The following is a 21,292-nucleotide window of genomic DNA, read 5'->3' on the forward strand; positions in this document are numbered from 1 at the left end:
CATGAGCCCCCAGTGGGCCTTGGTCAACTTGTACCCTTAATACCTCCTGACAGCAGGTCTAAGTGGAATGGTAGAATTATGGATGTGCACCCAAATATATGTTGAAGAATGTTTGTAGGACCGTGTTGAATTTATGACACAAAGAATTGAGGTGTTCCAACCCAGGACTAGCAAATTGTACCCTATAATGACAGTACACATTTCTTTTCATGTGAACAGTAAGATACATTCAAGTACAGCACCACAGAAACAAATCCAAACAGAAACATTTCTTTATTGGGGCATTGAATTAATGAATACAAAAACAGGTGGTTTAATACCTTGTGACCACAACATATTTACAGGCATATATCTACAGAATTAAGTCAGAATGAGTGTTTCCATAGAGATGGATGGAGGGATAGAACATTATCTATACCACTGATGCAGTATGAGCTTAACCTGCCTAATGTTCTGCAGTGGTGGTAACAGGTGCTCAGAAAAGGCCAGGAGAAACAGATACCCACACAGTCATGAGAGCTGGAGGCGAGAATTAAGCATTTAAAACAGTAGTAAGAGGCAGTCATATGACCATGTGTGGAAATTAATCTCTCATATGCTTTTCATAGCAGACACATCCAACATACAAAAACCTAAAGAAACGCCACTAACATTCATCTTGAGAAACGACTGCCCCCACCACCCTTTTGCTCTCTGTCTGTTGTAGTTTTCCTAAGACGCTTCCTCGTCGATCTTGGGAGCCAGGTAGTATTTGACGTGGCCCATGTCAGCAATCTTGTACTCCACCACTGAAAGAAGAGATGACACAGGTTAGACAGGCAGGGAGCAAGGGGCTAGAGACATGAGGAGGCTCTGAAAGAGTACAGACCCAGAGGGATGTCTGCAGACATGCTGAGGATGACAGTTTTGGACAGAGGCGTGGCCTTGGTGAAGAAGTTCAGGTAGTTGAGAGCGAAGATAAGCTGGACCGGCTCATTCATCTCAATGCTGACCTGAGGGAAGACATAGATAACAGTGAAGACGAGATTACCTACAAAATCAGCATTAACATTCTCACCCTCCACCAGAGCTGATGAAACATGAAGCTGGTACAATAAAGGCAGTGTGTGCGTTTGTGTATGTGTAATACATACAGCCTCCTCCTCCTTGTCCACGTTGCTGGTCTGGGACAACTTAACGTTGCCCGTTCCCAGTTCTCCGGTGGCGGAGAACTTTACTCCGTCTTTGGCGCAGGAGATCATGACCGCATCCCCAATCTGGGACAGGTCCCGGCATATACGAGCAAACTCCCCCGATGGCATTTTCACAACACAGCTGTACTCCTGTTCCTGAGGGGAGGGTTAGCATAGTACAGGACTGGGCAGGACTTTGGGTGAAGATCTAAAGTAGTGAAACTAGAATCTAAAGTAGTGTTATAGCATATTTAACTAATTCAGGTTGAACTGTGACTTACTGGGATCCCCAGCTGCTCCACATCAAGGTCCATCAGCTTCATCTCATAGTCTGAGACCTTCTCTTGGTCTGGGAGAGAGGTGCATTGAACATGATAAACCACTGTTGGTAGAGAGAGTATGCAGCTCCAAAGCTTAAGTTGGTGTGTGTGTAGACTTACTGAGCGTCTCAAACACAAGGGCCAGCGTGTCAGCGTTGTCCTCCGCTCTCAGGGTGATGGTGTCTTCGTTCCCAGCACACTTCAGGATCTTTGACATGCTGGGAAGAACAGACCACACTCCAGAAACAGCACAGGAAAACTGTATATTTGCAATAGTAAATATATTGTTAACCAATACTAGTCAATCTGATTGTGAACCAAGATAAAAGTATAATTCTCTACAATTCTTTATTTACATCAATTGTTATTTTTCCTTCAAACCATGTTCAGATGGTCCTAACGTGAAATGCTGGCTAATTAACAGAAAGGAAAAACATCTACAAAATAACACAATCTCACCCATCTATGGGAAACTAGGGTGTTTCAATGTTAGTGTAAGAGTATTGGCTCAATATCGTTTCCAAACATTCACTCAGTGAATGTTCAGAATCAGTGACTAATTCCCGCCAACTACAAACCAGGCAGTAAATTTGGCGCTCAAACTACGTCACGTGAAAGCGGGACCTAGTAGGTGCGTTCGACTTCATGCAGCGCCGGCGTCGCCTGCAGCCCGGCTGACTTGAAGCAACCAATGGCATTCTCAGCTTCAAGGCAGCCGGCTGCAGCCGGCGCCGCTGCAAGAAGTCGAACACACCTAGTGTTATTCCTGCCCACAAGCAACAACGTGTTTAACCGACCTTAAATATAAATTACAAATTTAACACCAACTATACTCATTTAAAATATGACCACATACATCCACTAACGAGTAAAAATTCTCATGTACAGAAAGCTTCAGACGGCTACAATTCTGGGACATATCCGGACATCTCATACATAGCAAGCGAGAAGGCAATAGAGTTGCGAAAAGTCAAACACATTCCAATGTTTCATCTATCCACAACGATTTGCTTATTGCCAACGTTTATCAAACAAATAACTCACCTAACGCTACGATTTAACACATGGTCTGCCATCATGGCTAGTTAGGTACCTGGTCAGATTGACTCCCATGGCGAGGTTTCTGTCGCAGCGATATGAGTCAAAGCCATCGCTGCGAAGGGTGAGCTGGACGAGGGAAACGTGAGAAGAGTCCATGCTCTGGAGTGAGATGCCGGACGAGCTGACGTCCCAACACGCCTCTGTGATTAAATCTTTCAGAGCCTCCAAAACCTTCTTCAGGATAGAGCCCTGGACCAAACGAGCCTCAAACATGGTGATATGAGTTGTGTCGGTTCTAGAAGTTAATTTCTAAAAACGGCTAGAATGTCCTCACAATACGCGTCGCTTGTCCGTAGTTTGGTAGCTGGCTGGTACAAAAAAACCTCTCCTGGTGACTCAGCAAAGTGCGAAGGAAGTACACTCCAATTTGGCAGAAATTGGACAGAATATTCTTCCTGCTCTGTTGAGGTTTGGACAGAATACTGAAAGCGCGCGCTCACGTGTTGCTTTAATGCCTTTACGTCTGTCGTCATATCCGCTTGCTAACGGACTCCTCCCAACATTCCAAACTAGACTTTACGTTCAGAGAATGTCAGAGAATGTCTAATATATCCTTAAACAGGCTCTGTTACTATTCCGTCTTGGCTTACATTTCATAAGTGGTGGAAATCTTAGACCGAAATCTTAGACCTACCAACATTTTTATATTGTTTGTATCTTATGTAAGACGTTTGTTCTTTAACATTGTATATGTTATTTGCAATAAATAGCCCTAGGGAGGGTTAGTCTTAACCCTAGGGAGTCAGGTGGCTGAGCGGTTAGGGAATCGGGCTAGTAATCTGAAGCTTGCCAGTTCGATTCCTGGCTGTGCCAAATGACGTTGTGTCCTTGGGCAAGGCACTTCACCCTACTTGCCTCGGGGGAATGTCCCTGTACTTACTGTAAGTCGCTCTGGATAAGAGCGTCTGCTAAATGACTAAATGTAAATATATACATATAGATATTTATTTTTCTTCAAAAGGGGGGTGATGAAAATGCATTGTAAAATAGAGGATGGAATGATGCGAAATGAAAAATAGTTTTAAATAATCAAGTGATTAAAATAATTTAAAAGCGATTTTATAAAAACTGTTGTGAAATGAAAACAAAGCCACGTAATTTCAAATGTTTAAATTTCACATCCATTTTAAACCTTATCATTATATTTTCCCATCAACATGCATTTCTATCACCTCTATTTCATCAAATAATTTGTGTTACTTCCCGATGGACAGGGCTAGCGCCTTGCACGGCAGCTCCGCCAACTGCAGACCTCTCTACTCAGGCCCCTCAGACCCAATTATCTATTTGTAAACATTGGGGATGCGCGCGCTTTATGGTTGCAGAAAACCACGCAGAGAGAAAGACAGTTAACCGACTCAATATATTATAGCCTATTTTATTCCGAATAGTTTAGTTTTAAAATGTACGCATACTACGACAGCTTGTCACCCAGTGACAGGCAACTAAATTAACCTTAGTAAATGGGATAAATCTTACAGACCCATATGCTTTGCCCTGTCAATGGTCAAATGACGAAATGAAATGGCCTAGCCTTCAGTGGCCAGAAATACAAAATTATCTGATCGACACCCCAAGTGTTTAAACCCGGGATAAGTTAAAAGCTTACAAGTCTGTGGTCATGTACAAGACATCAAGTACCATGATAACAATGTTCAAAACTTTGTAATGCTGAAAACTGAGGTTCTGCCTAGCCAAAGACAGGGCAAGAAGATTGAGTTGCACAATACCTGGGTTATTGTCAATAAGACAAACAACTGTATTCTGACAGCAAACTGCACCTGTATGGCTGGGTGTGTATTTAAAGTGAATTGACTTAATATCTTTCCATTATTACTTACCCAATCCAGTCAGTGGCATTTATAATTTAACGTCACTGCTCATTTGCTGAATAATACAGCTGTTGCTATGGACATAGTAAAGCACAATTTAAACCAATGTGTTTAATACATTAGTTATCTAGAAATACATCTCTTTACCCACTTCTGCAGGTTAGGGTCATGCTGCAGCCATGCAGATGCACTTATGTTCAAGGTTGAGCTGTGGGTCAGGATGGGAAAGACAGAAAAGTATTGTACTGAAGGGACTAATTTGTGGATCCACACATCCAAGAGAGAAGTGAAGCCATCCAGACTGAGTGAAATCAGCTTCAGAAAGCCTAAGAGGACAGACACACATCTTCAGCCAGCCAGAGCAAAGCGTAGAAAGACCAATGTCAAAGATTAAATATGATATATTTGGGTGTCGCTTATTACATCCAAGATCAAATGACACATCCAAGATGACATCATCGTGCTAATCATGATCTGGTTAATTCGGTTCTTCGAACACACCTGTTGTTTATGATTAGTATAGCTGGATTGAGTTGTCTGGGATAATTGTGTCTTCATGCGTTAAAAGGGGATATGCATCGATAGTAGAAACCTTGATCAGCAACGCTGCTATTGGCTGCTCACCATGGCCAAAGAGCGTGCCCAGTTTTTCTCGTCAACAGAGCAAGAGCTATTGCTTGAAGGTTTAACAGCAATTTGAAGAGGAAATGTAAACGCAAGGGAAGTCTGCAAAAGCCAGGAGTGAGGGCTGGCAAAAGGTATCAGATAAATTAAATGCGTAAGTGGTGACCATAGATGTTTTATCACTCATTACAGTATATATGTTTGTATTTGAATAATTTCATAATTATTTTATCAACTTAAATGTCAGAGCCACCCCGGGACCCACAAGATAATGGGAACAAGTAAAAGTGAAGTACAAGAACGTTCTACAAAATGGTAATATTTACCACTTCTACTTTTCTCAGTATCTTTTAAAAAGATACTGTTACAGGATGTGTTTGTCTGTTTGTAACAGCAACCAAGAAAAAGGCTGAACAAAAGAAAACCGGTGGTGGTCCTGCACCCCCATGTTTTACCCCGGCAGAAGAGCTGTCCCTTGGGTTGAATGTGAATCGACCCATTCTGGAGGGCATCCCAGGGGGCAGCTCTTCCTCAGACCCACATCCAGGGACCAGTAGCAGCAATACCTTCATTACTGGTAAATTAGCTTTCAATTCTCTTAGTACACTGTACAATAATTAGTTGCTGCATTAAATTAAGTACAATCCAAATGGCTGTCACAGTAATATTAACTGTTAAATATTAATGATGTTTTAACTTATTTAGAGTTCATGTAAAAATATGTTGCCATATTGATCAAATTCTTTCCAGTGGTTCATTGTAATGATATTGTTTTCCCCTTGTAGTTTTACATAATGCCCCAACACGTTTACCTGTTCCTAATCAAGTGAATGGTAAATGGACTGCATTTATATAGCGCTTTTCTACCTTAGCAGCACTCAAATCACTTTACAATGTTTGCCTCTCATTCACCCATTCATACTCACACTCCAACATACCGACGGCAGCGAGCTACCATGCAAGGCGCGGCCTGCCCATCGGGAGCAACTTGGGGTTCAGAGTCTTGCTCAAGGATACTTCAGCACATGACCTAAGAGGAGTCGTGGATCGAACCGCCAACCTTGCGATTAACAGACAACCCTCTCTACCCCCTGAGACACAGCCGCTCCAAGTGCTGGCTGAAGCATGTGCAGTAAGTATACTTTTCTAGAATGAATACATGCCTCTTGCAACAAAATTAAAAAGGAAAAGTACAACACCTCACCTCTGTATGACTTCTACTACATGCTCTTATGGTTCTTCCCTTTGGCACTTACTTTGGTTGTTCACAATGTGTGCTTCATGTTTTTGCTACTCGCGATGTTTTTTGGCTATCTTGTTGTTATGATCAGTGACCTATGCACTTTGTAAAGCTCTCTCTTGGAAGTCGCTTTGGATAAAAGCGTCTGCTAAATGAATAAATGTAAATCTAACGTTTTACATCAAAAGAGAAGAAAGTGCAACCCTTTGTAATGCCCATTTGTTTCAATTACACAGGACAGTGAAGAAACCCTGTCAGATGACTGTCCTTTGGAGGAAGTACCTGTAAGTGCATAATTAACTTGACTTAATTAATATATATATATATGTGAGTTACAGGGGTCCACATCCACAGAAAGGCCCACAGAAGAGTCTACACACAGAAGTCATACAGAGGTGAGGTGTTGTACTTTTCCTTTTTAATTTTGTTGCAAGAGGCATGTATTCATTCTTTGGTCCACCACTGGCACAGGAAGACATCCGTTCCCTCTATAAACGGAGTCTTCAAGTTAAGATTGAGTATTATTCCCTGAAAAAACAAAAATTAAGGGGAGAAACTGAAATTGACAACTTGAAGAAGAAGAAACTGGCAGAGTAAGTGCTAATACACCATTTCACACAGAGTACTATTGTTGCCCCTACCTAACAATATCTATGTTTGCAGGCAAAAGATGACTAATGTATGAAATAATTTAAATAAAACTAAAGGGACTAAGCATATTTGTCTTGTCTTTGATTTACCTTATTGAAAATGGTGTTCCACGATTCTGTGTTGTGCAGCTCTGCCACTAGCTTGGTCCAGGTGCACTGGCTGGAGGTGATCATCTGGCTGCACCTCCACCACAGGGGTCCTTTCCTTGAGCTACAATTCTTGTATGAAATGTGCTATATAAATAAAGTCTTACTTACTTACTTCCTTTCGGATGGTGGCTATAGTGTGCAACACAGCACATGCAACAATAATGTTGCAGGCCCTGTCAGGTGCAAGCCTAAGACCTTTCAGGCACTGAAATCTTGCCTTTAGTTGGCCAAAGGTAATTTCAATGTGTGCCCTTGTTGCATAAAAAAAGCTGCATTGAAACAGGTTTGTGGTCCAGGGTTTGGGTCGGGGAATTAAGTACTGCCTGCAGGCATAGCCCCTGTCTCCAAGCAGGATTCCGTCATAGTCACATGTATAGTGGAAAATGCTGTTCTGTTAGGACCCGCATGAGTGTATGTAATACAAGGACCATGACATCTATATTTCTTCTTACCACGTTCAAATAATGTGCATAAATGTGACTCTCTGAAGATTCTGGAGTCATGAACAGATCCAGGCCATTTTGCTTCCATATTTGTGATGTGGTACATAGTCACGCACCATCTAAGAGATTTTACTCAACTGCATATTTGTACTTTTTTAGAATTTGATAAAATATTCATTATCACGCAATACGTGATTAATTCGAAAAGCTCTGAGAACGATCCTTGCACCTTCCACAACAGGTTCCTGTAGTCCAAACGGGCAAGACATGGCTGTGACAGACTTCCTGTATCACCTCTGCTTATAAAGCCTCTATCTAATCCTGTTTACATAAAATAAACCTGCTCCCGAGCAGGTTTAAGCTTACGGACTTCCTGTTGCTATGACAGCAAGTCCAGGATGAGCTTCGAAGAACCAAACAATCCAAGATCATGACAAATCGTCAACAATCAAATCCAGCTAACTGAGTTAGCGACGTACGGAGAACGGGTCCCAGGTCTTGGACAAACAGGTTTGATTTACATGTAGTCATTTAGCAGACACTCTTATCCCTTATGGAATCGAGGAATCGAACTGGCAACCTTCTGATTACTAGCCCACTACCCTAACCACTTAGCCACCTGACTCCCTGATACTTGACACGTGATTTCCATTTGTACTAACAGAGAGAGTCATCTAACATAACTATTTTATGAGATCAGAGCTGACAGATGAAAACATAACGTAAACACCTAATGCAGCTGTGCTCACTAGCATGGACTTCAGTGACACAGATTTTGCATCAGAATCTCACACAGAGACCACAGATCTGCCAGAGCCACCGTAGCTCTGTATAATGCCAATCCGAGAGGCCTCTGCCTGAATGAAATATGAGAGAGTGAAGACACCTTTTCAAAACTGAGGCAAGAACTAACTCAAGAGCAGTGTGTTAACCTTGAGCTTACCAGAAAAAATCAGGCCCATTCCCAGGCTTGGCACACATATAGAACTGGCGGGATAATTGGCAGCACCATACAGTTCCTACAGTATGTGCTGTAAGAACCGAGATAGCCCAAACAAACCTGCTCAGACAGGTAATGCACTACAACAAAAAAGATATGTCCCGTGTGCCAGCAGTACTTTGGGGAAAGGATATGGAGGACACAGCCAGAAAACAATACACAGACATAATGAAAACACAGCATCACAACTTGAATTGTGAAACTCTGCGGCCTTGTTGTGCGGCCAGACAACCCACATCTTGGGGCATCGCCAGATGCAACTGTAGAGATGGTCTGACAGGGAGCAGTGAAGACACACAGTTTTGCTTAGGCATGACTATTCTTGAGCTGTAGCGATACAGCTCAAGAAGAGTAATGAATATTACCACCAAATTCTGCTTCAAATGTTTGTATGTCACGTACACATCCAGTGCTGCGACTTTGTTGTTTGGACCAAAATGAAGCCAAAATATCCCAATAGGGTCCAACTGCAGCACTCTCCTCAGGCCCATCAAAACCGGAACTCTTCTCTCATGGACTCATGGAATGCCTCTTGGAAGCACTAATGGAATGCCTCTTGTCCGATGAAATTAAACCTACTTGGTTGGAACTAACTGTACTGTACACATTTAGTATATTCAAATTATAAACAAACAACAAGAAAAATGTTATGTGGACAAAGCCGCCCTCCTAATTGCATTCACTCTTATTGCCATAGCTATTGTGGTCTCAAACTAGCATAACTACATATGTGTCCTACACATACATACCGGATTTTAAGTCAATTGGAGTCATGGTTCATAGGATGATATTTATATGTTTTTCAAAATGTTAACCGTACATGGCGGACTGTATGGATCACCACTGTATGGTTTCCAATGAGAAATAAGGCATGTATAGCAAGTTTAGACATTTTAGACTGATGGGGTGGAAATGCCATCACTTTGAAAATTGACAATTGGGGCGTGGCCTGTAGTTCAAGTCTTTTACTGTCAGATGCACAGAACAACAAACGGTCAGACTGGGCACTGAAATTCTTAGGACAAGACACCGCAAACCAACCTGGCATAACATGACATATGAGTACTCAGAACATGGATTACACCTATGATAAAGTAAAATATAATATAACTAGAGAGGGTACAATTTCTGGGGAAATTGTAGGGTGTGCTTGCTTGCGTCGGTTGCACAGGGGTCCGTTTTTGAATGACATTTTTACAACTGATTTCTGTATATTTTATATGAAAATGCATACTTATTATTTATAAAGATTAATAGATTTAAAAGCATTTTTTTTTTGCTGCTCATTTACAACTGAAAATACGAGTGAAGTGTAGAATGAAATAGATGTCTTCTCATTTCCCCTGCAAGAGGCAGCCTCATCGTTGAATCAAAACGAATAAATTTGGCAGACCGGTGTAAAAATGGACCTAATCTCTATGACTTAAACGTCATTTTAAGTTTTTCCCTTCTCGTGATATTTTCAGGCATGTAGCCTACTCATTGCATTCATTCATTAATAAAGAACCCCCTTTGAAGATTATTCTACGACGTTACGTAGGGGGATCAGATGGCTGAGCGGTTAGGGAGTCGGGCTAGTAATCAGAGGGTCACTGGTTCGATTCCTGGCCGTGTCAAATGACGTTGTGTCCTTGGGCAAGGCACTTCACCCTACTTGCCTCGGGGGAATGTCCCTGTACTTACTGTAAGTCGCTCTGGATAAGAGTGTCTGCTAAATGCCAAAATGTAAATGTAAATGTACCCGGCAGTAGAAAATGGAATCGCGATTCAGACAGTCCCATCTGCTAACTGAAAATATGCCCCCCAAAACATAAATAAGCTTGACATTTATTTAGTGGAAAATCGCTCATTCATAAAAAGCTCACTGGTAGCGATCATTGTCAGTAACAACGCAAAATGCGATATAGCCCTGTGTGGAGAAGCTGCCCCGGTAAATTGTACTACTACGGTACAGTACTAGTAGACTACTGCTGTGTTCGTCTTGGTAACGATTGCGTTGGTTGAATTGGATTTAACGTTCTGTTGTACGGTTTAGGCTGAAATTAATTATTTTCATGAACAGATTGACAACGTTTAGGCTGTGGCAATGAAGTTCAGGTTAGTAGTTAGATAGACTTTTGATTTAAGTAAGGGGAGTGCCGAACATGTTCTGTCGCCGTTTCACTTCCTACAGCTGTGTAGATGTTTTTGTAGTGTCTCGCGTAGGCTACAGCGTTGCAGTGAGCAACACTGGTTTGAAACCACAGGTAATGATAATTTCACCCACAAATCGTTTACTTGTAATGTAATGTAATAATAAATCCTACAACGAAAATGTATTTGTGAGGAATGTTTATTTTAAAGATTGAAAACAGATGCATCATAGACCACTGTAGTATGTGTTGCCCGGGCAACAGAGGCTAATGTCATGATGCTAATGCTTCAGTGAAATAGTAGACTACCGTTTCCAAAAGTAGACGTGGGCCTACTTCCTTAATAATATCAGCTAATATTGTACATTACATTTCATAATTGTGTTTCACATCACAAAGTAAAATGAGTAAATAGTTATCACCCTGGCCTCTTTGCTTGTGGCGTTCCAGCAGCTGCCTTGCAGTAAAGCTATAGTTAGCCTAGCTATCCCCCAAGTTAACAGATGTGAAACGAATGTTCTGCTACAGGTAGTCACGCGTGTTTTCGTGACGTTAGTGACGTAGTGACATTAGTAACTGTCAGTGACTGTGGCTAGCAAATTAGCCACCGTTAGCTTCACTTTTCACCACAAAAACGCAATTTCTACTTAAACCATGCAACGGAACGTAAATAAAAATACAACCAACGCAATCGCTACCAAGACGAACCTTTTGACACCGCCGTTGTGTATGTAGTCCAAATATTGACTGATCCTTAGGGGGGCGAAAATAAATAATAATAAATAAATATATATGTGAGAGAACAAAGGTTGTGCTCTCGCCGAAGGCTTGAGCACACCCAATAAACCTCCTAATATACAAAATAATATACAACCCCAATTCCAAAAAAGTTGGGACAGTGTCTAAAATAAAAAATAGAATACAATGATATACAAATCTCATAAACCCATTATGTTATTCACAATAGAACATATAAAACATGTCAAATGTTTAAACTGATGAAATGTACAATTTTAAGGAAAAAATACGGTCATTTTGAATTTGATGGCAGCAACACGTCTCAAAAAAGTTGGGCAATAAAAGGCTGGAAAAAGTAAGTGTTACTAAAAATAAACAGCTGGAGGAACATTTTGCAACTAACTAGGTTAATTTCAAACAGGTCAGTAACATGATTGGGTATAAAAAGAGTATCTTAGAGAGCCAGAGTCTCTCAGAAGTAAAGATGAGCAGAGGTTCACCAATCTGCAAAAACCTGCATCTACATATTGTGGAACCATTTCAGAATAATGTTCCTCAACGTAAAATTGCAGACTTTGAATATATCATCATCTACAGTACATAATATAATACAATTATTCTGAGAATCTGGAGAAATCTCTATCTGTAAGGGACAAGGGGGAAAATAAATTCTGCATGCCTGTGATCTGCAGGCACTCAGGCGGCACTGCATAAAAAACAGGCATGATTCTGTAATGGAAATCATTGCATGGGCTCAGAAACACCTCCAGAACTCATTGTCTGTAAACACAGTTTGCTGTGCCATCCACAAATGCAGGTTAAAGCTCTATCATGCAAAGAAGAACCCACACGTGAACATCATCCAGAATCACTGCCATCTTCTCTGGGCTAAAGCTAATTTAAAATGGACTGAGGCAAAATGGGAAAACTGTTCTGTGGTCAGACAAATGTAAATTATAAATTATTTTTGGAAACCTTGGACGCTGCGTCCTCCGGACTAAAGAGGAGGGACCAACCGGCTTGTTATCAGCGCTCAGTTCAAAAGCCTGCATTTCAGATGGTATGGGGGTGCATTAGTGCCTATAGAATGGGCAGCTTGCACATCTGGAAAGGCAACATCAATGCTGAAAGGTATATACAGGTTTTAGAGCAACATTTGCTTGCATCCAGGCAACATCTTTTTCAGGGAAGGCCTTGCATATTTTAGGAAGACAATGTTAAACCACATCCTGCATCTGTTACAACTGCATGGCTTCGTTATAGAAGAGTCCGGGTGCTGAACTGGCCTGCCTGCAGTTCAGAAATGTCACCAGTTAAAAACATTTGGTGAATCATGAAACAAAAAATATGACAAAGACCCAGGACCGTTTAGGCAGCAATAATCCTGTATCAGACACAAAAGGGACAACATTCCTCACAACTCCAGCAACTGGTCTCCTCAGTTCCCAGACAGATACAGAATGTTGTTAAAAGAAGAGGGGATGCTACACAGTGGTGAACATGGCCTTGTCCCAACTTTTTTGAGACGTGTTGCTGCCATCAAATTCAAAATTACCTTATTCTTTCCTTAAAATTGTACATTTCATCAGTTTAAACATTTAACATGTGTTACATGTTCTATTGTGAATAACATAATGGGTTTATGAGATTTGTAAATCATTGTATTCAGTTTTGTATTTTATTTCACACAATGTCCTAACTTTTTGGGAATTGGGGTTGTACAATACGGTATATTAAACCTCTAATACACATATTAACCTATACAAACCTACTAACATATACCAGTGGCGAAAATCTGCTATCAACTTTGGGGGGGGACAATTATATTACATTTTCTCAAGAGCAATTCCTGAGGGGGACACCAAAATTACTGCTGTAACACATAGCACAATAAAATGCGCCATTGTGTCCATAATCAGCTAAGCGCTTTCATTGCGTATAATTAATATTATTGAAATTACATTTCATTACGTTTACAGTGATTTATTGGGGGGGACAAATCATATTTTTCCCAGGATGGGGGGGTCGTGTCCCCCCGGGATTTCCGCCTATGACCTATACTAATCTAAGACAAGTGGGGTACAGTTAGTGCAATATTGCTGATGCAACCAGTATCTTAAAGTGCAACCAGTAGCTGAAAGTGCAACCAGTGGCTGAAAGTGTGTAAAGCGGCTAGTGAGAAGTGTCGACAGTGTATCAATGTCCATATCAATGTTCATTCAAAAGCCTGATGGCCCTTGGAAAGAAATGTAGTCCAGTCTTCGTGCAGTGTTTCCTCTAGGATTTTTTTTTTGCAGTGGGGGCTGGTCTGTCCGAACCCCCCCATTAATAGTCTAATAGCTCATGTAATTTTGCACATATTTTCGTCCTATTTCCCCTAAATCAATAAGCTTAGGCTACTTAAAGACACCTTCCACTCATAAAGTATACATACTTGATTCTCACGAAACCAATGATTGTGATCTTTTCAAAATAAATGTCAAATTTTAAAACATAATATTAAAGATAATGTTGTGCTCTTTCATGCATAGCGTGTGATTTATGCATAAAAGATCATTATTATTGTATTTTAATACATTTTTTGCTAAAATTCTCAATACTGCAACGTGTCCCCATTCATTTCAGTGGTTCTTTTACTGTATTTTTGATTGAATACATGAGAATAAAATTAATAAAACAATATGTATATTGTTTATTATGTATTGTAGTAATATAAAATAGGCTGCGTAATACAGTTTTACTTTCCCCCCCAAAAAATGCGTGGAAAAACCCGGTGTCCGTGGGTGCAGTTCTCATCCTCCGCAACATTGTTCTTGTTCCTGTAAAGACTACAAGTATTTTTTTAATAAAGTTTTAATTTCCCAAGATGCATCACAAAGAAGAGAACCTACAAGATGGATACCAGGTAATATAAGTCTCTTCAATTTTTTCATACTTTAAAACTTCCCTCTTTAACCCCTGTACATGACATCATTGATTATCATTACCACAACATGAAATATTACTTGTTAGAAAGAAGAATTTATTATAAATATTTGATCAATATAAAGGTAGCTAAGTTCCTAACATGAACCATGATTTTTTTTTGTTTAGTGGCTTCTCCATTGTTAGCAAAATATGCTAGCTCCTCTCATCGTCCGCAACACACATCTCATTTACCGCAACACTGTGATGCCTGTTGCGGTAATGATAATTGTTGTTGCGGTAGTGATAATTCATCAAGTTTTTAATTAGTTTTTGTTGTTTAAGTGAGTTATGTAAATATTTATTTAATTTTATATAGGTATTGTAAAAGCATATAGCGCCACCTACAGCTCTATGATTACATCTGAAATATAGTAGGCCCCCAATGTATAAATTAGAATATAAATATATATACATAAATCTGATAGTGCCATTTTAGTTGGTCATTGTAGTGCCTGTAGCGCCAACTACAAGTCTATCTTTGAATTGATTAGCATATTAACATGACATTTTGCAGATTTTTATTGTTACTCCAGTGCAGACCTCCACCCCCAAAGCGGGAAGAAAACAGAAGGCAACCATAACCTCACTGAGGTCGAAGTTGAGGGAGAAAAAAAGAGGTCCAGCTCAAACCACTAGTCACAAAAAAGCTACCCACCGGAGAGACCCCAAGACCCTGCCCAACAACAGCCAGAGACGGCTGATGGGACATCTTGTCAGTCGTTTCTTGCACCAGGATGACAACTCTACCATAGTTAATGGCAAAACTGGTGAGGCCCGCAAGAAAGGTCAAGTATACCGGAAGAGGGCCTTAAATGATACATTGGAGAGACTCCATTCAAAGTTTATACGTCAGTATCCACGAAATAAGATGTCCAGGGCTCAATTCTGCAGACTAAAGCCCTTCTGGATTATCAAACCAAATATCTCACAAAGAGAAACATGCGTGTAAAAGCCATGAGAACATCAATTTTAAGATCAGGAAACTTCACCAACTGGGCATCATTGCAACCCCTAATGTACAGCAGATCATTGAGTCGTGTGTCTGCAGTACAAAAACATGGAATGCATGTACAGAAGGTGCATGCAATGTAAAGAACAAACCTTCCCTACAGCCATCGATCAGTCTACCAAAGGAAACATCATTTCCTGGGATGAGTGGGTCACCCGTACCATTCCAGTGACAAAAAAAGGCAGCAATGGTGCACTGGAAGAGATTGAAGTCAAAAATACCATACTTGAAAAGAAGCACACTTCAATAGAAAAACTTGCTGACCTTGCTCAGGAGCATGTTAACAAATTCACCATCCATCTGTTTACATCCAGCACCAATTTCAGAGACTAAGTCACTCCGGGAGAGCCTGACCGAGAAGGATGTGGTTGTGCACATTGACTACAGTGAAAACTACAGTTGCAAGTACAGTAGGGAAGTGAAAGACACCCACTTTGGTGGGGGAAACCAGCAGGTTACGCTTCATACTGGGGTCAAATACCTGAGCGGTGGATGTGTGGAGTCTTTTGCCTCCCTGTCAGTGTGCCTGAAGCATAATGCCGTTGCAACATGGGCTCATCTTGATCCTGTGCTGAAGGCCATCCGAGAGGAGCATCCAGCAGTCAGGAATATTCATTTTGAAGATATGTTTTCAAATCTAATTATTGATGATGTGTCACTAAGTTCAATCTCTGAGTTGAATCTCACCCCAAAACACTTTCTTTTCTGCTGACATCGACAAAACCAGGGGTTATCCAGACCCGAGAAGTGTCCTGCTTTTGTGGCTGTGCATGTGGCTGCTTTTTCCCGAAAGAGTTCAATTTCAGAGAAGGAGAAAATGTGGAGACAGAGAAGGAGAATGTAGGGCCAGAACCAGTTTCAGACGTGGGAAAGTGGGTCCTTGTAGAACATGATGCAGAACTTTTCAAAGGTGGCTGAGCGGTTAGGGAATCAGGCTAGTAATCGGAAGGTTGCCAGTTCGATTCCCGGCTGTGCAAAATGACGTTGTGTCCTTGGGCAAGGCACTTCACCCTACTTTCCTCGGGGGGAATGTCCCTGTACTTACTGTAAAGTCGCTCTGGATAAGAGCGTCTGCTAAATGTAAAATGTAAATGTAATGCTGGAATTTTAAAAATCAATTTGACTAATTCTCATTGCCGCAATCATCAACCTCATTTCCGAAACATGTATATCATTACCGAAACAATTGAGAAGTTAATTAATTAACAAATCATATTTAGCTTTTCAATTGAGTTTGAAGTATATATCTGTTTTGTTATATCAATTTTGCAGCAGAACTTGAAATGTGTCAGGTTTCCCTGAAATATTACAAAAAACAGATTGTAGATCATAGGAAGTGTTGCGGTAATGAGAAAGATCAGTCAAATGAAATAAATACATTTATGTAAAAAATCTTTTTACCAAAGTTTCATGTAACTCAGTACAGGCCTATAAATAATTAATTTCCAAAAATACAAATAATGTGTTTTTCCAATGTTTTTGGTATTTTGGAGAGTTGCGGTAATGAGATTTTCTTAGGACCTGTTTGGTAAAATGTGATATAAATGTGATATATTGTCACATTATGTTTTGAGATTAATAGTCTCAATTACCTAAAACCTTGTTTTTTATGTTTCAAAAGAAAATTACCTTATTTATGGCTTTTGAACATTTTCATATTTGAAATCTATGAAACCAGGATTTCATGAGAATGAACACTCAGTTACATAAGTAAACAGTTATATTTTGAGGCTAGCGTAATTGAAGAATCCATCATCAAATAAGGCAATTACATAAGATGTCAGACTGCATTATAATTTGATGTCTCAAAATGGAGAAAAGATTATTGCATCATTTCTTTATTCCATTTCCAGGGTTTGTCCTGGGTCAAAATGGGTCTTCGGTGCTCCAAAAAAAATAAAAAATATGTATTCTTTTTTCTAATCAATGTATGTATTCCCAGGTGTTTTGCACCCCCCCTTACTTCAGCATAATAATGCACCTAAGATACAAACGTCAGCGAGGGCAGCAATCGCTATCGAACCACAGACTTGCAATTTAGCTAGCAGTGGAAGAATACAAAACAACATCACCAGTTAACTTAATTTAAATTTGCAAGAACTATAGACGAATACAATAACAGGCTTAAATGACATAAATTACAATTTACAGTTCTCAAGGATTCACACACGCAATCCCAACTGCAGTGTGAAGCGCGTGTCCGTGCTATTCTGCGACATGCACTCTAACAATCACTGCTGATAGACGGCCTTTTTTTTGTACAGCCATATTTCTGATACCGTGGCGTGCCGCCACGACAAAATCAACATAGAGGAAACACTGTCGTGTACCGAATGCTTCGGTATCGCCTGCCAGAAAGTAACGGAGTAAAAAGACTTAAGGATGGGTGGTAACAGTCTCTTCTTGCCAGCTTTCCTGAGGCATCGTGTGTGGTAGGTGTCCTGTAGGGCTGGGAGCTTCCTGCCAATGATGAACGCAGCAGACCTGACCACACTACGTAGGGCCTTGTGCGGTCCCTGTCCGTGCAGCTCCCATACCACATTGTGATGCAACCAGTCAGTATGCTCTGTAGGTCCACCTATGGGCAATGGTGGGCCAGTTGTGGAGTGGTAGTAACTCATGGCCTATACTTTCAATGTTTCAGAACTTGGACAACTTTTTACCATTGCATACAAAATCGGAAATGCAATAACACCAAGATCCACAAAGGCCTTCTGTAAAAACCAAGGAGTGAGGGTGGGGGCTTGGTCAGCCCACCCTTTTCAAAAAACCTTGGATGTGTGTGCGTCTCCCTAAGCTTGCATGTGCGTCAGGGGCCAGGATGTGTCTGTGAGAATTTGGAGCACGCGTGCTGTGGGGCAAGGGAGATGTTCATTGGAAGACGCCCTAGCTTCATTGGAAGAAGCCCTAGCAATTAGCCAAGCATGCATATTTCAAATATTCACAATAAATTTACTTTTCATCTTACATTCAACTGTTTCTCAGATTTGTGTACTAAACATTGTCAAGAGTCTTCCATTGAACTTGTGATTGAATCGGAGTATCGAATAATGTATAGTGGATGTATACAGCAATATTTTAGCGTTAGCAAAAACGTATTTCCATTTCATTAAATAAATAAAGATATGAAGTTGCCTTTGCACGTGGTAACATTTTGTAGTGTCTACCTCGTGTATGGAACAATGTATGGAACAGATCAAGTTCCTAAGTCAATGTGTCACTCAGGGGCGGACTTACCCAATAGGCAAAGTAGGCAACCGCCTGGGGCCCCCAGCTGCCAGGGGGCCCCTTGAAAGACTCCATAAAAATACTATATGATCAATAATAACTATAATAATAATACAAATCAATTAAAAGTCATAACCTTCCCCAAAAGTATCAACAAAGATACCAACAGAGCGTTTATTCTATTTGTGTCAACGCAGGCTTCCCCTCCCACCCGATACTACTGTGGACTATTCCATCGATTGCAGCAACTGCGCAGCAAAGCACGTCATTTCAGTTGGTTAATACCTAGGGAGTCAGGTGGCTGAGCGGTGAGGGAATCGGGCTAGTAATCCGAAGGTTGCCAGTTCGATTCCCGGTCATGCCAAATGACGTTGTGTCCTTGGGCAAGGCACTTCACCCTACTTGCCTCGGGGGAATGTCCCTGTACTTACTGTAAGTCGCTCTGGATAAGAGCGTCTGCTAAATATGTAAATGTAAAAATGTAATATGAGACAGTAGTGTTTTGCTTCTAAGTACATTATATACGTGTGAAATGAGTTCCTGAAAGCATGTGCAAAGCGCTAAAACTTTGTCACACTGAAATGTGGAGTTAAACCGAAGAACAGTTTCTCTTCCGTTTTCAGATCAGGTTTTAATGGGCGGAGCCAAAAAATGCCCTATCTACGTCATTTCGCCCTATCTACATCAGATCACTGAATGGCTCCTCCTGCTGTACTAATATTGTAGCCTACATCAGCTAGCTAGCTAGCTTCAGGATGTCTCCCACCACCCGCAACTGCATCTTCCCTGGATGCAAGAAGAACTACAGCTGCGCTGCAACGCCATTTAAGTTCACTATTGATAATGAAAGGAAAAATAGGTGGATAGATTGTGTGAAGAGACACGCTCATGGAAAGCTTCGGATAAACTCCAACAGCCGCCTCTGCACTGACCATTTCACAGCGGACAGTTTTAACATGGACCAGAGACAGACGGGGTTTACCAACACACGGCTTCTCTTGCAGCGCGGATGAACAGCCCCTCCGGCCGTTCATCCTCCGGTCGCACCTGGACCATCCACCGCCGCCAGCAGTTCATCACTCAGTTATGTGTGCTTGTTATAATTATACTAGATAACTTTTCCAGAGGTATCTCTGCTATGAGTTAGTGCAAACCGCTAAATTGATATTAGGCTACTCGGTGTAGAATGATGGTATTTTGGTGAAATGGTAGCTAATGTGTTAGAAGTAGCCTAGTTGGAGAGCTCACTGTCTGCTGTCTCTGGTGTCCATTTTTACTGTTACAGCTCAGGGGAACATTTCATTTATATGCATCTGTATGTTTCACTCATTGAACAAATAAATACTAATTCTATACGGTTTTGTTCGGCTTGGCCATTATCTGGGTCGGAGGTAGGCACTAGGCAGCGAGGGGCGTAGCTTCAGCTCCTTCAGGCGACACGCCCCCCCAGTCTCAAGGAGAGAAGACTGCTGATTTTTTCACAATTTCAAAGCCTAATTTAACATACTTGTCGGTGTTATTTTTTCATTCGAATTTGGATGGGTAGTTAATAACACATTATTCTGTGATGTGGCGAACTTAAAACTCGTTTCCAGGTCCACTTTACAGGATCTTTAAGTGAATGCAAAAACCAATTTGCTAAATGAAACGCAACTCCCCGAGCGGAGCACAAAAGAGAAAGACAAAAAATGAGGAGAGTAAACAAGTAGTTGCCAAACTGAAACTACTGAAGGAAACGTCATTTTCCTCTCCACTGGTATCCAATGATGCGGCAGCTGCTACTCAGTGAAGTTTGGCTAGCAACAGCAGCTACTGTAGGCTAGCTTGTTCGTAGCACAATTTACCGGGGTCAGCTTCTCCACGCAAGGTTCTAGACTGAGACCAAATTTGGCATTGTTACTGACAATGATCGCTTCCAACAAACCTTTTTTGAATTAGCCATGTCCCACTAAATAAATGTCAAGCTTATTTACGTTTTTGGGGGCATATTTTCAGTTAGCAGATGGTACTGTTTGAATCGCGATTCTATCTTCTGCCGGGTAACGTCGTAGAATAATCTTCAAATGGGGTTCTTTATTAATGAATGAATGCAATATGAGTAGGCTAAATGCCTGAAAATATCACGAGAAGGGAAAACTTAAAAGGATGTTTAAGTCATAGAGATTAGGTCCATTTTTACACCGGTCTGCCAAATTTATTCGTTTTGATTCAGCTATGAGGCTGCCTCTTGCAGGGGAAATGAGAAGACATCATATTTCATTCTACACTTCACTCGTATTTTGAGTTCTAAATGAGCAGCAAAAAAAAGATGCTTTTAAATCTATGTAATCTTTATAAATAATAAGTATGCATTTTTATATAAAATACAGAAATATCAGTTGTAAAAATGTCATTAAAAAACGGACCCCTGTGCAACCGACGCAAGCAAGCACACCCTACAATTTCCCCAGAAATTGTACCCTCTCTAGTTATTATTAACTAGAGATAGACTTTTGATTTAAGTAAGGGGAGTGCCGAACATGTTCTGTCGCCGTTTGACTTCCTAAACAGCTGTGTAGTGTAGATGTTTTTGTAGTGTGTCTCGGGTAAGCTACAGCGTTGCAGTGAGCTACACTGGTTTGAAACCACAGGTAATTGTAATTTCACCAACAAATCGTTTTCTAATGTCAGAATAAATCCTACAACG

At 40.8% G+C, this 21,292-nt stretch overlaps 1 protein-coding gene across 1 annotated transcript; it reads right to left on the minus strand.

Annotated features, from left to right (window-relative positions):
- Nucleotides 1-256: 256 nt before the first annotated feature.
- Nucleotides 257-3,002, minus strand: LOC136932615 (proliferating cell nuclear antigen). Its single transcript, XM_067227788.1, has 6 exons — nt 2,586-3,002; nt 1,613-1,710; nt 1,454-1,521; nt 1,134-1,328; nt 869-992; nt 257-788 (listed from the first exon to the last, which is right to left on the minus strand). The coding sequence occupies exons 1-6, from the start codon at nt 2,804-2,806 to the stop codon at nt 712-714; spliced, it is 783 nt and encodes a 260-aa protein (XP_067083889.1). The 5' UTR covers nt 2,807-3,002; the 3' UTR covers nt 257-711.
- Nucleotides 3,003-21,292: the final 18,290 nt, after the last annotated feature.

Source organism: Osmerus mordax, chromosome 24 (genome assembly GCF_038355195.1).
Source record: "Osmerus mordax isolate fOsmMor3 chromosome 24, fOsmMor3.pri, whole genome shotgun sequence".
NCBI classification, from domain to species: Eukaryota; Metazoa; Chordata; class Actinopteri; order Osmeriformes; family Osmeridae; genus Osmerus; species Osmerus mordax.